This window comes from Condylura cristata, unplaced genomic scaffold (genome assembly GCF_000260355.1).
Source record: "Condylura cristata isolate star-nosed mole 26May11 unplaced genomic scaffold, ConCri1.0 scaffold00019, whole genome shotgun sequence".
NCBI lineage: Eukaryota > Metazoa > Chordata > Mammalia > Eulipotyphla > Talpidae > Condylura > Condylura cristata.
The window spans coordinates 17844059-17858350 of record NW_004567120.1 but is presented as its reverse complement, the minus strand read 5'-3'; the positions used below and the strand labels follow the sequence as shown (position 1 = coordinate 17858350).

General features: G+C 39.0%; 1 protein-coding gene across 2 annotated transcripts in view; it reads left to right on the top strand.

The window, feature by feature from the left end:
* AMMECR1 (Alport syndrome, mental retardation, midface hypoplasia and elliptocytosis chromosomal region gene 1) overlaps nucleotides 1-5762 on the top strand; it is a 115235-nt gene extending 109473 nt beyond the window's left edge. The window contains exons 4-6 of one of the 2 annotated variants that reach the window (XM_004685703.2): nucleotides 1538-1628; nucleotides 3033-3129; nucleotides 5406-5762. In XM_004685703.2, the coding sequence (XP_004685760.1) occupies nucleotides 1538-1628; nucleotides 3033-3129; nucleotides 5406-5520 (303 nt within the window). In that variant the 3' untranslated portion in view covers nucleotides 5521-5762. The remainder of the gene's footprint in view (nucleotides 1-1537; nucleotides 1629-3032; nucleotides 3130-5405) is intronic. The other variant, XM_004685704.2, reaches the window with a different exon arrangement.
* The last annotated feature ends 8530 nt before the right edge of the window (nucleotides 5763-14292 follow it).

Below are 14292 nucleotides of genomic sequence, written 5' to 3'. Positions count from 1 at the left end.
TTACATTGTCTGAAATTTTTATTAGTGAACACAGAATGGACTCCTATGAAGAAACAATTTATGTGTCTAAATTGCCTCCAATTTGCCTAAATCACTTTTTTTCCCCAACACATAGCCACAGTTTGCCAGAGCTAGAATAGTTACTCAAGTTATCTAGTATAAAAATCACCCGGGGAATTGTTCTTTTTTTCCAAATTATACTTGCCAAGGTATATAACCTCTTGAAATTCTGATGAAATTTGCAGTCTCCACTCCATCCCAGTTTACTACCACTGATTTAATCTAACACTCTCATGCCCCAGGGGAATATTCTTCCTCTCACAATTGATCAGACACCTTAATAAACACCAAAATTCTTTCATTTTTTAACGTGCGAGTTTTTTTTTTATAAATAAGAGTTGAAGGTTCAAAATTAATTTCAGTGAATGATGTGAGTATAAATTATGTTGTATATTTTTAAAAACAAATGAAGAATCTGATAATGAAAGGGAAAAATTAAAGTCACTGATCAGAAGTCACTATACAGTAGCTGTTGCAAATTTGTCATTGTCTCAGTACTGTATCAGGCACTAGAGAGCTTAGTAGCTGTCCTTTATCCTAGAAATACCTTATAGCTAAGCACTCATATTTCTTCTCAGCTGCCCACAGTCATTTCTCATAGGGGATGGAGGGGCTTATTGTGTTGGTTTTTAAAACAGCTGCCCTGATTGCATTTTCAGCAGAAGGAAATTCATAAGAATACTGATATTAAATAGATAGAAGAAATAGCCACAGAGATCAGCTTTAATAAAAATATAAACTGCTCAGAAGGTCTGATAGACTCTAATGATGGATGTGTGATGACCTGAGGGGAAAAATTAAATGAATTTTCCAGAGGGCTTTGTATCCCCTGAAACATCAGAAAATTTCAGGCTTAGGGCAGAAGCAGCAGAAGGCTTTCTTGGACAGCTTTTCCTCCTGTAGATCTTTTATGTCCATATGGATCAAAAGAATATAACTCTATGACTTCATTCACCTGCTCTCAAAAGAAGCCTCTTGAGTAAAAATGTTTAGCAGCTCTTACATCTTCTCTCCATTACCTTGGACAACCTTACATCACTTGGGAACCATTGATTTAAAGCAACCCTAGATTTTGGAGAATAGAATGGAGTTGTTGTGTTTTTGAAATTTCATTTTTATTATTAGTGTTTACAAAGAAGTTAAGAATTTTTGTCATGAGCCACAATTTGGGAGTGGGGCTGAATCCTTGCCATCAACTGTCCTATTCTACACACAGCCCCCAGAATGATTGCTCCAGTTCCAAATAAAAGAGCATAGCCCAGCACATGTTGAGGACACACAGATTACTGTTTTCAGTCTGCATTCCATCATTAATGGTCTTCAAACCCAAAGTGAAACTTTGGATTGAGAAAATTGATATGACCTTCCAAAAACAAGGGGAAAGGAAGAATTGCATTCTCTTGAAAGTTAAATTATAACTTTTTCTTTCTGTTTCTATGAAGAAGACTGTACTAATAAAACTGCCAATTTCTTTCAGGTGGGTGTACATGGCATTAGAATAGAATTCATCAATGAAAAAGGATCAAAACGCACCGCCACCTACCTACCGGAGGTTGCAAAGGAGCAAGGTCATTGTTGTACTTTATTTTATATGATCTGGTGAAGAACTTAAACAAATAAACAAATTGAAATGCGATATCTGACCTTGCAGTTATGCCTGATAGTTGATCATTGTAAAATTATAAGAAATGATTCTTCCATCACTGCCACTGCAATGTCTGTATAAAATTGGTGAATTGCACACACAGAAGTTGAACCTCTGCACTAAAGCTTGACAGTACAGACACAAAAAGTATACTTTCGAAAAGCAGAGTTGTAACAGTTGGGTTTTATTTTAGGCAACGGGTTGCTCCAAATTAAAGTTCCATTTTCTCATATTCCATTTTCCTATTGAATTGTGGCATAAATAATCCTTGTGTTTGACAACCACATAGTTCATTGTCAGTTTCAAATATTTCATAACTAGGTGGGTGCCATGACTCATTCTGCTACTATTAAGAATTTGGATTTCCATTAAGATTGGGGGTATTGGGGGTACTTGAAGTGTTAGTATTTTATATGCTTAGTCTGCACTTCCTAATCAACAACCGTCTTTCTGTTTTGCAGATATAGCACAAACCTTTGTAAGCTACCACTGTAACGTAAAATAACTTTTCACACTATAATATCTTGTCCTTTCTAGCCACTACTAAATTCTAGTTTCATTTTAGTCAAAATGAGTAGCTCATCTGTATCTATGAATCTTTTCTTCTCATCAGAAAGCAGTTGTAATTTGGTTTTCCCATATTTGTTTCATATAAATGTAAGATACATAAGGGCAAAGTTTCATATCATTAAACCCAAAATGATAGCTATCAGCTATCTGAAGATTCATTTGGATGACTTTTGCAAATGTCTTAATCCTGTATTTTCATTGAGCTTTTAAAATATACTTAAGAGTTAGACAGCCTTGGATATTCGTATGCCACACTATGTTAGAAATAATAAAAATGCCTTTGCGTACTGAACACAAATACACTTGATTGACTGTAGAAAATACCACCAGGAGCAGTAATTACCATGAGTTAGTGTGGGTGTCCTAACTACTACTGAGTTGGCACAATGGCATTTAGGCTTTTACTTCCCTTCTAAAGCTGTTACTGTTAGAGGAGAGCACAATGTTCGGAGTTTGTTACCAGGCACAACCAAGCAGTTAATGCTAGCCTCTCAGATTCCTTGCCTTCGAATGTGATTGAGATAAAGAAGCCAATGTCATTAGCCATGTGAATAGTCAGAGTTTAAGGTGTGTGGTGATGAATTTGGTTCTGTACAGAAAGAAATCTTAGCTCTGTGTAATTGTTTTTAGGACCAAAGAAGTTGATGGCATTTGGTGACAGTGATAACTATCTTCTCCAAAGTCATTTTGTATTTAACCCAAGGTGCTCATTGCTTCTTGTTCTTGACTGGTATTTTATCTGGTATACTTTCCACAGGATGGGACCATATTCAAACCATAGACTCCTTACTGAGGAAAGGAGGATACAAAGCTCCGATTACTAATGAATTCAGGAAAACCATAAAACTGACCAGGTACAGAAGGCATTTTCTGGTGCAAGGCAAACCTGTACATTTTGATGTATACACCTGTAACCTTTTGACTTCTTTGGTCTCTCTAACTGCATTTGCTTCTCTTCTGATACAGTGTGAAAATGTATGCTAGGGCTATAGTGAGGATAAATACTGAGGGCAGTAAGGCCCATATGATTTATGAGCTCATCCTTCATATCTTTAGCTCTGTGGGGCTACTCTGGCATCATATGAGCAAGCCCTCTCAGCTTTTCGACTACATTATTGGAAAAAAAGCTACCTGCATTGCCTATTGCCTAGCTTTTGACATTGCTTAGCAGAACCCCAGGATTCTGAGAAGCAGTCCCCAATTGAGTTTAGCCTTGCAATTTTGGCAGTGATAGAAGTCTACCATGAAAGCTTGTTGAAAGACACAATTGTGCTAGACTCACAAATGCCAAATAAATTTTAGCATGGGACAATAGGGATACTTATTTTAAAAAGAAACTATCAAACATTTTAGGAAAATAGGTTGTTTTCATTTATTTGGATTCCATAAAACCACATTGAATGCTTTTAGTCTAAACATGGACTGCTTTCAGCTCTGAGGAGTAACAAATTTTACAGTGCCTCCATTTCTGCTCTCCCTGAGCTCATAGTCTAGGAGAATAGGAGGGCATGCACATAAATAAGTATTACTATAAGGCAGAATGTGATGGGTGGTGTGAGATCATAAAGCAGGATATTCCAGGAGAGGGTAGAGGTTAATAGAAAGTTTCAAAGAGGAGTTAGATTGGAGACTAGGTATAAAGAATGGGTGGATTACTTGATAGGTACAGACAGGGAGAAGAAAGGGATTAACACAAAACTTTATGAGTTGTAGCATATAGGTAATAGAAAACAGAGCAAGGTCTGAGGAGTGTTCAGTTGACTTGGTTGGTCTTTCAGTGTACACATAGAAGGCAATCATTAAGGCAAAATATGTAGGAGGTAAGTTGACCATAGATCTTCTTGGGTTCTCCATTTAGAAGTTTAGTCCTGATTCTATAGTCATTTGGAAGCCACTGAAGAACATAAACAGATGGATTTAGGGATGTTTAATACTGGAATTGGAAACAGGAATACAAAGGAGACATTGGTATTATCTACTGTGGTAACTATGGTAGATATCCAAGAAAGGTGAAATGGGAGCCTTAGTAAGAGCTATTGCAATAGGATGGGAAGATAGGAGAGGACAGATAAGAAATTATTGTGAGAGAAATGACTTAGTTATCACTTAGAAGTAGGGAAGAGGAACAAGCCAAAGCTTTAATCTAGATAAAGGGGGCCAACCTGATCCCTTTAACTAACACAGGGACCATGGGAAGAAAGTGTTTTATACACTGATTCTGGAGTGCTTCCTAGGATATTTCTCTATATAGGACAGTCTACAGGGTCACTGATAATGTCTATGTATAGAGCCCATGGCTAGAGTGGTAATTTGGGTGGGGTACAGTGAGAGTGGGCAGAACTTAGTGCCAAAAGAAGTTAGACACGTAGGAAAGTCCCACAGGGCAGTGGTAGGTTGAGTTATCAGCACTAAGGAACACTCTAAGAGGCAGGGGGAGCATCAGGGTTATGTACATATTGGTAATGTTTTCCTCAATCATAATGGAGAGAAAAGAAGAATGGGGGGTAGCCTTCTGAAGGGACAGATTCAGCCAAAAGTAGCAGCAAAAGTCAAGAAGCACTTAGGCCAAGGGGTAGTGTGTGATGAGGGTTTGAAGGTAGAAAATATATATTACTCTTCTGAGAAAGGTGTCAATGAAAAGAAAGCTAACAATGGGAGGAAGTGGTTTGGAGATTCCAGGGTTAAGAAAAGTTCTTTGTTGTTGCTTTTTTCTAATTCCAAGGCCTAAGCACATGTATGAATAGAGGGAAAGGAATGATAAAAGAGAGAGCAAAGGAAGATCCCAGAAGAAAATGTAGTCAGGTGACTGCAATGCATACATAATAGGGAATAGGTTAGCTCTCATTCATTCCTGTTCGCCAAGGGGGCTGAAGGAGGGCAATACAATTTCTGACACAATTTGAACCAGAAGTTGTGGAGTGGAAAGAGCACTGTGTTCAGACACTGAATTCCTTGGTTCTTAGCTCAGCATTGCTACTCATTAGCTGTGTGATATTGAGCAAGTCATCACTTCTCTCCAACTCTGTTGCCTGATCTATAAAATTCTCTCTAAGGTCCTTTCTAGCCCTGACATTGGCATATCACCTTATTTCCTGAGGTTAACTTTGTCTCTTCCCTGATTTTCTTTCAGGTACCGTAGTGAAAAGATGACCCTGAGCTATGCTGAGTACCTTGCTCATCGCCAGCATCATCATTTCCAAAATGGCATTGGGCATCCCCTTCCACCATACAACCATTATTCCTGACACTGAGCCGCACAACCAGTCACTGGGCCTCTCTGCAGACCTCTTCCCAGGAGACCCTACCCCTTCTTGGTCTAGCTATCTCTTTTACTGTACTATTTTATGATGATAGTTTCCGTTGCCATGGTGAAGCTTTGACATTGTCAATTAAGATCATCATGGTAACGGGTAGAAAATGGCATTTGAGAAGATTCTGTTTTATTATTTTAGATCATTCATTTTTTTTTTTTTGCAGCATATACAAGTTTGTGGGTTTTCTTTCCTTACAGTGTTAGAGTTTTGCTTTGCCATCTCGATTCTGTCTTTCTGTTCTTCTCATCTTCTTTCCTTCCTTCCTTCTTTTAACTGTGGATGGAAGATTTTGTGCAGTTTATAAGGATTTTTTTTTTAGGTTTTTCATTAGTTTTCCTCAGTAAGGTAATTTTTGCTAGTTGAGTTTAAGATTAATTCATATCAAAATCAGGTATTTGTATATTACTCTTCAGTTTGTCTGAAATTCATTTTGCTGAGTTTTAATACGTAGCTCTTCACTCCTTAAGTATGTTTTCCCATGTTTAAAATATATGAACTTTAGTTCAAATAGAGATTATTCAAAAGTCCATTGATAGGGCTTGTCACAGAGAGTGAGAAATCATTTATGCCTGCCGTGCTGGTTATTATAGGAGAGACTGTCTCATCACTTTATAGAACCAACTTACAAACTAAAACACTGTTTTAAGAAAGTACAAACTACTTTTCACTTATGCTACAGAAAGCATTTGAGGAGCCATGAGTATCAGAAAGAGAACAGATACAGAACTTAGTGCCTTTGAGAAGAATATAACTAAATGGAATTAAGAGGGGTTTTTAAAATGGCAATTTAGAGAAATATTCTTGTAAAATTTTATTGTTTCTATATGTGAAATAACAGATAAGACAAATCCCTTACTCTTAAGTATTTTTTTAAGCTGAAAAAATTTATCCTGAGCAAATAACCAAAAAGAGACATTTGTCTGTTATATATTAATTTAAATCTGTTAGCTTTAGATTTCAATAAGTCATGATCGGCCAGAGACAATTTTAGCTACTGTTTAAAGAAATGGTAACGATAATCTAGGGAAACAAAAGTTCATATATGCCATGATTTCAGATATATTTGTCATAGGGGCAGTACTGGAGTTTTAGAAATACTATAAAATAGCTTGAATTTCATTCTGCACTACATACTTTTGATAGAAATACATTTACTATGTTGATGAGCTGTCAGGTTACACCTGTAAAAGTGTAAAAGTGGAGTTGGCACTTAGATATGATCTCGAGTCCAGCTCATGTGCGGGACTATTTTTCCCATGATGCATACAAAATGAACTTCCTAATGTTAATAGGAGGTCTGTATATACATATATATTCCCAGGAAAAATGACAGGTGATTCTGAAGAAAGATAACTTTCATAATGATAATGGTAGTGTGTGTGTATATGTGTGTGTGATGTGTGTATGCACATATATGTGTATATATTTTTTTCAAACAGGATAACAGTATATCAAGTGACAAATATAAGTATGGTGCAGAACATAGAGTCTAAAACTATGAGTTGTCACTGAATAACAATATGGCATAGCTTATACATGTAGCTGCTGTGACAAGTGACAGACTGCTAGTTCAGATAAAACCCCTTTTCTAGCTTGAGGTTAATTGACTAAATTTCCTCTGCTTGCCATTTGGCAAAGCAGACTGCTTTAGTTCTGAAGAGAGTTGTTAGAATTTTGTTGGTATTCCTTCATCCACAGCATCTGTTGTTGAAATAACCATTTTCAGTTACAATGCCTTAACTAAGAAGCCAATTGTTAGCCTGAAATGTCTCGGTAGCCAGTTCTACTGAACCTAGAGATTAGTCAGCAAAGGCTAGCTGCTGGGTTATAGAAAGGGATTTTGAGTCCTTCCATTTCTACTTGGGAGCATTTCGGAGCAGATTAGTCTTGCAGTATAAACAAGTGGCTACCTGATGGAAACTTTTTCTTGCCCTTATAGGGAAACTGAGCACAAGCTGAATGATACTGTCTGCTGCAAAAAAAAAAACAAACAAAAAACCTAGCAAACTGAAGAGAGACAAATTAGACCAATATAGATCCACCTTATCTGTCATCTCATCAGTTCAACAGGCTCCTCATTCCTGGGTGAGCTCATGGTTAGAAGTTTTCTTAAAAGAAAAGATCTATTTACACACACACACACATATATATATATAAATACACACATATATATATACATGTCTGTGTGCATATATATACTTAACACATGCATACATACGTGTGTGTTTATGTATTTAACGGTGCTAATCAATTTTGAGCAGGTCATGTGACTGGTCATGCGGACTCTAAAATCATATCAGATTTTTTAAAATTCTTGATATATGCAGATGTTATACAGATTTTCTTACCGGTGTAATAATGTTATACTGAAGAAATAACCATCCTGCAGGCTTCAGAGGACGAGGTCAGCAATATTTCCCACCATGGCTTGGGGGAAAAGGGTAGTTTTGTCTCCTTTTGTATTCAAATTAATGCACAGTGATTTTTGTCTCTAAGTAGCTGTTGACTAAAAGACTTTGTAGTGTAAAGGGTGTTATACAAACTGCAATGGTGTGCTTCAAACAAACAAATGCTAGGCCCTTGCACCTTTGTCATATATTACAAAGCTGTTAAATATGTGGTTTGACTTAACTTTGAACATGTTGAAATATGTAGCATGTGTTTTTAACTCAGACAAAGATTCTAATTGCACAGGTTGTGTTCTAGCCAGTTGTGGTTCATTTGTCAGAAACACAAATGTGAATTGCACTCTTATCACCAGAATATTATATAAGTTCAGTGATCTTTAAACAGCTCAGAAGTAATACTTGAACTTCATTTGAGTAGCACAAAGTTTACATAGCCCCTTTTAATGTTAATTAGTTCCATTTATGTTTTCCTTTTTCAAATGCAACTTGGTACTTTTCCTCCTGGAAAATAGTACGCATTTTACTTTGGTATGTAGCAAAAGGCTTCCATTTCTGGAAGGGTTTTCTTGTTCTTAAACAAGGTCAGCCAGGTACCAGATTCTAAAAGAACAATTGTCCCCCTCCCCCACATTAAGTGGCCTTCTGACTGCACGAGAATGTGCTACTGCCCACTCCAGCCTCCCCTACCATGAGAGGCCAGTGTGTTATTGATGGAGGAAGTGCGAGGCTTGTCCCCACCCCCCACCCCCGCACTTGAAGTAGTCACAAGGTTGTCAGTCCAGTGCATACAGTCCCAACGCTCAGCACACCTAAGTTTGTATACTGGCCTCTTTTCATGCCTTCAAATGTGCAGTAAATTCGAAGCTGTCATCTGGAATAGGTCCCATCTCTCACGTGTGTTAGATCAACCAAAGAAGCCCCTAGCCATGCCCAAATGCTGCTCCAAAAGCCTGCCTTCCAGTCCTTACAAAAACCTTGCAGGATTACATGTGTTGACTTTTTTATTTTTGTACAGTTTCTAAGTGATTTTTGCTAGTGATGTTAAATTGAATTAACTTTATTTGAGAGGTGGGAGCACCTCCTCCATTTGAATAAATTGGTGACTTTTCCTTTTATTTTTTAAAAACAGAAACCCATTGTGTGCCTCTCGATTTAAGGGTTTCTGATTACATTATTCTTAAGACCAGCATTGATCCTTTATATACAGAGATATGTTTTCCTTGTTTTTTATTACTGTTTCAGAAGAAAATAAGCCTTTTTATTTTGCTCTGGACCCAGTAATTGTGCTGGTATTTAGACGCACTGAGAAAACAAACTTTTGTAACCACCTCTAAATGTTTTTGTATATCAAAGTTGATTACTTTTGAAATATTTGGATCTAGTTTCTAAGTTATTTTCGTCTTTTATATGTTCCCCCAAATTATTTTTGAATCGGTCACCAGCATCATGAATTTTTGGTGATACAGCCGTGAGACTTGTAATGAGCAAAAGCTACCCGGAGTAGCTCTTCTTTTCCTTCTTTCTTAGTGACCTGTTTTTTTTTTTTTTTTTTATAGTAAGACACCACAGATTACCTGAAACCCTTTCAAGTATAACTAGATCCTCCTTCCTTCCCCAGTTAATTGCTTAATAGTCTGAAGGAACTATTGGAAACGGGCATTTTATATGACATATATGGCTTTAAAACATTAAATATGAGAAGGTTGATGTGGGTCTGTAAGGTATGGCTGTGGAAAGATATTGTAGTAGTTTGACACTATTGTTATTACCTTTAAAATCATTTACCCAATAAATAAAACATTAAAACTGAGTTACCATTTGTTGTTTCTTTCTTTAACCTGCCTAATCGTAGGATCTGGGTTTCGTGGGTAATTCTTACACAACATTAACAGTTGAAGACTTTGAATAATATATTTAGAAGGTGATATGGTTTTCTTTCTTACCTTAACACTCGAGAATTTCACCTTTCTACAGCTACTCCCTGTCAGTTGATTTGCCAAAGTCGCACCTTTGCCTAGCCCTCAGATTGGTATGGTGCCGGAGTAGAGCCTTCATCACATTATGAGGCAGACATCATCAGCCTTGAATTCTGGGCGGAACTTAGCTACACTTAGGCCCACCACAAACACCTTCTGAAGTCAATGTGTTTTTCCCTTTATGAGGTGGTCGGCGGGGGGGGGGGGGTTGGGGGGGGTTGCAGTGCTCTCCACAGAAGCCACCTAATGTGGCAGAAGCTCATCTTCTGCCATCAGCACTTGCCATTTCCTCGGTTGTGTGTGGAATGCCCATGATGTGGCCACTCAGGGCTGTTCATACACACATAGGCATACCTGACACTTAGCCTTCTTCCTTGTCACTTCTCCATTTCCAGTGTGCTATGAGATGAAATTTATCCCCCTCTGGAGCTTAGGGAAAACATCTGAGTCGAGGACAGGACAGCCGGTGGTACTGACTTTTTAAGAGTCAGTTGGAGCCTCTTGTCAAAAGAGGAACCTCTCATGTGCTGACTATCCGCTGTTGCCCCATCTCTTTCTCTAAGGAAAGTCTACCAAAGACATTGTTGAAATTCCACCTGCTCTCTCTAAATCATTTGTTGTCTCTGATTCATAATGCATATTTCAGGGTTAATCACTAGTGAATATATACAGTATAATTTTCTGTTATATTGTCCCAAATCCTGATATTCATGTGAATTACATGGCATATGCTTATGTCAATCACATTAGCTAAAAATAGCCAGTATGGATCATAGAGGACTATTGTGGTCCTGAGTAGTGTCCATTAAAGCAACCATCTGCTCAGGGTTTACCCAGTTTCATCGTTCGTGTTTTTAATGATGTACACAATATTAATAGGTTCAGGTAGAATGAAGTAATTTTATGAGCCTACAGTAATTTTTTTTTTTTTTTTAGCATTAGTGGTTAACTCAATGGTCTGGACAGATTTCAACTTCAACAATCACACTCCACCTACCTAAGTTCTTCCCAGAGAGAATTTAGCACATCCATTTTAGCTTGTATGCCCCACCAAGCACCTAAATATATTTGCTCCATTGCTTTAGAGGGCAAGCGGGGCTGTGTGGGAAGAGGCACTTCCCTTCTGTGGATGGAAAATACTAGCATATCCAAGGAACCCTCTCACTGTGAGCCAGAGGAAGCCTGCAGTGGGAAAACCACACATGGACAGAGCTGCCAGTCAGGAGTGCCAGTGACTGACTACTCACTCAGAGAATGGCTTCTCCCACTCTCTGCAGCGTGAAGACAAGTGTGAGCTGAGACTAGTGTGGTCTTGGGCCACACTCTGATAGTCTCCTATCTGTTTGCTCAGGCTTCTCACTTGCAGAGGAAGAACTGAATGGCAAGACACAGGGAAGCAGGCCTTGGATATAAACTGTTTTGAGTACTGCATTCAGAGGCCTCTGATCCTTGTAGCCCCGATACAATCTCAGGTCCCAAGCCCACGGGAAAAATGACTTGAAGAATTGGAGGAAATTGTCTTGCCAGTCCACCATCTCTTCTGAAGACCTTGACTACAACTGTGCTTTTAAATGCCCCTTAGTATGTTCTGTTCAGAGTTGCTAGCCATGGATCTCACATTAAACAATGTGGACTCACCCAGAGGACTGGCAGAAGATGTGTGCATTACATAAACAAACACTGGCCAGCTCCTGCAGATCTCCATGGTGACAGATGGTCACATTAGTTCAACAGAGGTTAGATGTAGGATGCTAAAACTAGAATACGGCTGGGCAGAGGCTGCCTGACACACCTCTATGCTCACCAACTGCCCTGGCATCCTGGGGCTCACACTCCCATTGTAAAAGGAAACAGCCAAGTCCCAGACAACTGGTAATTAGTTCAAGCTTTTCATCTACATCCAAGGTGGAAGGATCTCTATGCTTTTTAATAAAAATCTTCCCTGATACCTTACCATGTCAAAAACATGAGATTAAGAACAGTATTTAAATATCATAATGAACAAATGTATACAGATTGCCCCCACACACAGATAACCACACCTGAAAGATGTTCCTACTTCATATGATGTGTAAGATTGGGGGGGGTGGGAGGTGCGGGGGGGGGTGTTCTGGGAATGCTATTACCATTAATGTATATGGAACAATTTTAAGATTTACAAACCCCCTAATACCTTACCAAATCATATTAAATTAGGAGTTGTTCTACTCTTATGTAGATAGTGGAGCTAAACTGTACCAGTTCCTTACAAAGTTACTGAGAATGATGAGGCTGTTTTGATAACTACACGAATTTGTACTCAGCGTGATAAATCATAGCTGTAGTTGTTAAGGCTAAGAATGTCCTAAAGAAACTCTGCAGAGTCTTGTGGACTCCACCCCCTACTCCAGGTTAGTGGGCTCTACCCCCTAATTCAGTGAATGGAAACTACAACTCCCAGCAGTACCAGGGAGAGAACTGCGAGGACCAAGGACGGAGCTAGCAGGAATTCTGGGACACTGGGGGATAAATAGGGCGCCATTGCAGCTCTCGCTTGCTTGGGAAGCAGCTCTCCGGACTGCGTGACTCTGTGTTTTCAGTCAGCCGAGCTGGTAAAGTATTCCAGTTACTTTGTATCCCGCTCTCTTTCCCTGGGTTTCCTATTCCTTTCCCCTTTTGTAAATAAACCTGTTATTGACCCTTTTGTTTGTGCCTACAGTATAACTGAATTTTGAGTGCACGGGTGAGGCCCCACAGACAGGTGGCCCACTCCACTCTGGGCTACCCTGTAACATAGTTACCATCCCAGTACTCCATCCATTTCTGTAATTTTGGCCCTATAGCAGCAAGGAGGTCCTGGTTTGTACAAAGAGGCAGCATCATACTTGTATAGTTTCATGAAACTGTAAAGTCCTGGTGCAGCCACAACTTTGAAACTAGGCCTGACATAGACTACCAGGCAGGCGAAGCACCCTCCTGAGGTCTAACCAGAAAACACCCGCCTTCATTGCACCTGTAACCCATTGGCAGTTGTCAGTTGTCATTCTGAATGCAACATGTTAATTGTTTGTTAGGGTTTCTTTTCAGATAATATTTCCTCTTTTTCAAGATTTGCACTTAAACACACAATTTTTCTGGTATCAATTTTTCTGGCACTTGGATCAATCAGTTCCAACAAAAAACCACCCCCCACCAATCTGAAATCAGTAGCTGGCTCACTTATTTGGAGAAACTTTGGAAAGCCATCATTTCTTCTCCTTTTCCTCCCAAATGTCAGGCTCCCCATGATCTACTGATACTCACTGAGTGCCTGTCCCTACTCCCTGCCCCCCAGACATGGCACCGTGCTTGCTTCAGAATGAAGACTATAATTTTCTAAAATAGATCAACAGTCCAGCTAAAAGTTTTGAGGGGCATACTAGTTTGGGTTAATTGGGGAAGGCCATGTAGACTGGGGTCAAGGAAAATCAGGCTGGCTTTATAGGGTTTTCTGGAATGACTTCCAGCTCCAAGTGGTGTGAGAGCAGAGTTGTAGCCCCTGTCGGGAAGTGGCATTCCTGTGGTCCTCTGACACATCAGCAGCAGAGTCTCTGGCTTTAGGCTCAGCCATGATGTCGAGTGGAGGAGGAGAATACTCCTCTTCCCACCATGTGGCTGCCTTGCTCTCCTGAGTAGGAACATATGAGGTCACTGAGAGCAGTAATGTGATTATTGAAGACACAGGTTTCTGTACATGTGGAATGACATTTGGTAGGTGCAAGGTGGTTCTCTTCCTTAAAGCTGCCCCCTGAAAGGCAAGGCCCTTTCCACAACCACCGCACAGGTAGAAACTAGAGCACCGCACAGGTAGAAACTTTTATTAAGGTAAAATTCACATAAAATACAATTAATCATTTCAAGCACACAATTCAGTAACATTTAGGGCATTCACAAAGCTGTTCAACCACTGATTCGATTTTTAAACTTTTATTTTTTTAACTTTTAATCATGCCATAAAAACACCCTATCCTCGTGAAGAGGATACTCCCCGTACCCGCCCCTTACCTGTCCCCTACATAACCTCTAAAATTTCCTTTTTATCTTTGAATTTTCTTATTCTGGATATATCATGAACATGGTGACATTCCTTAGAATAATGTTTTTCCGGTTCATTCAAGCTATAGCATTTTTATTACTTCCTTTTCGTTGCCAAGTAATATTCCACTATACATACATAAAACACTGTCCATCCATTGGTGATCATTTGGGTTGTTTCCACATTTTGGCTTTTATGAAAAATGCTGCTATAAATTACCCTGTCTACATTTCTGTGTGGACATATTTATTCTTTTCTCTTGGGT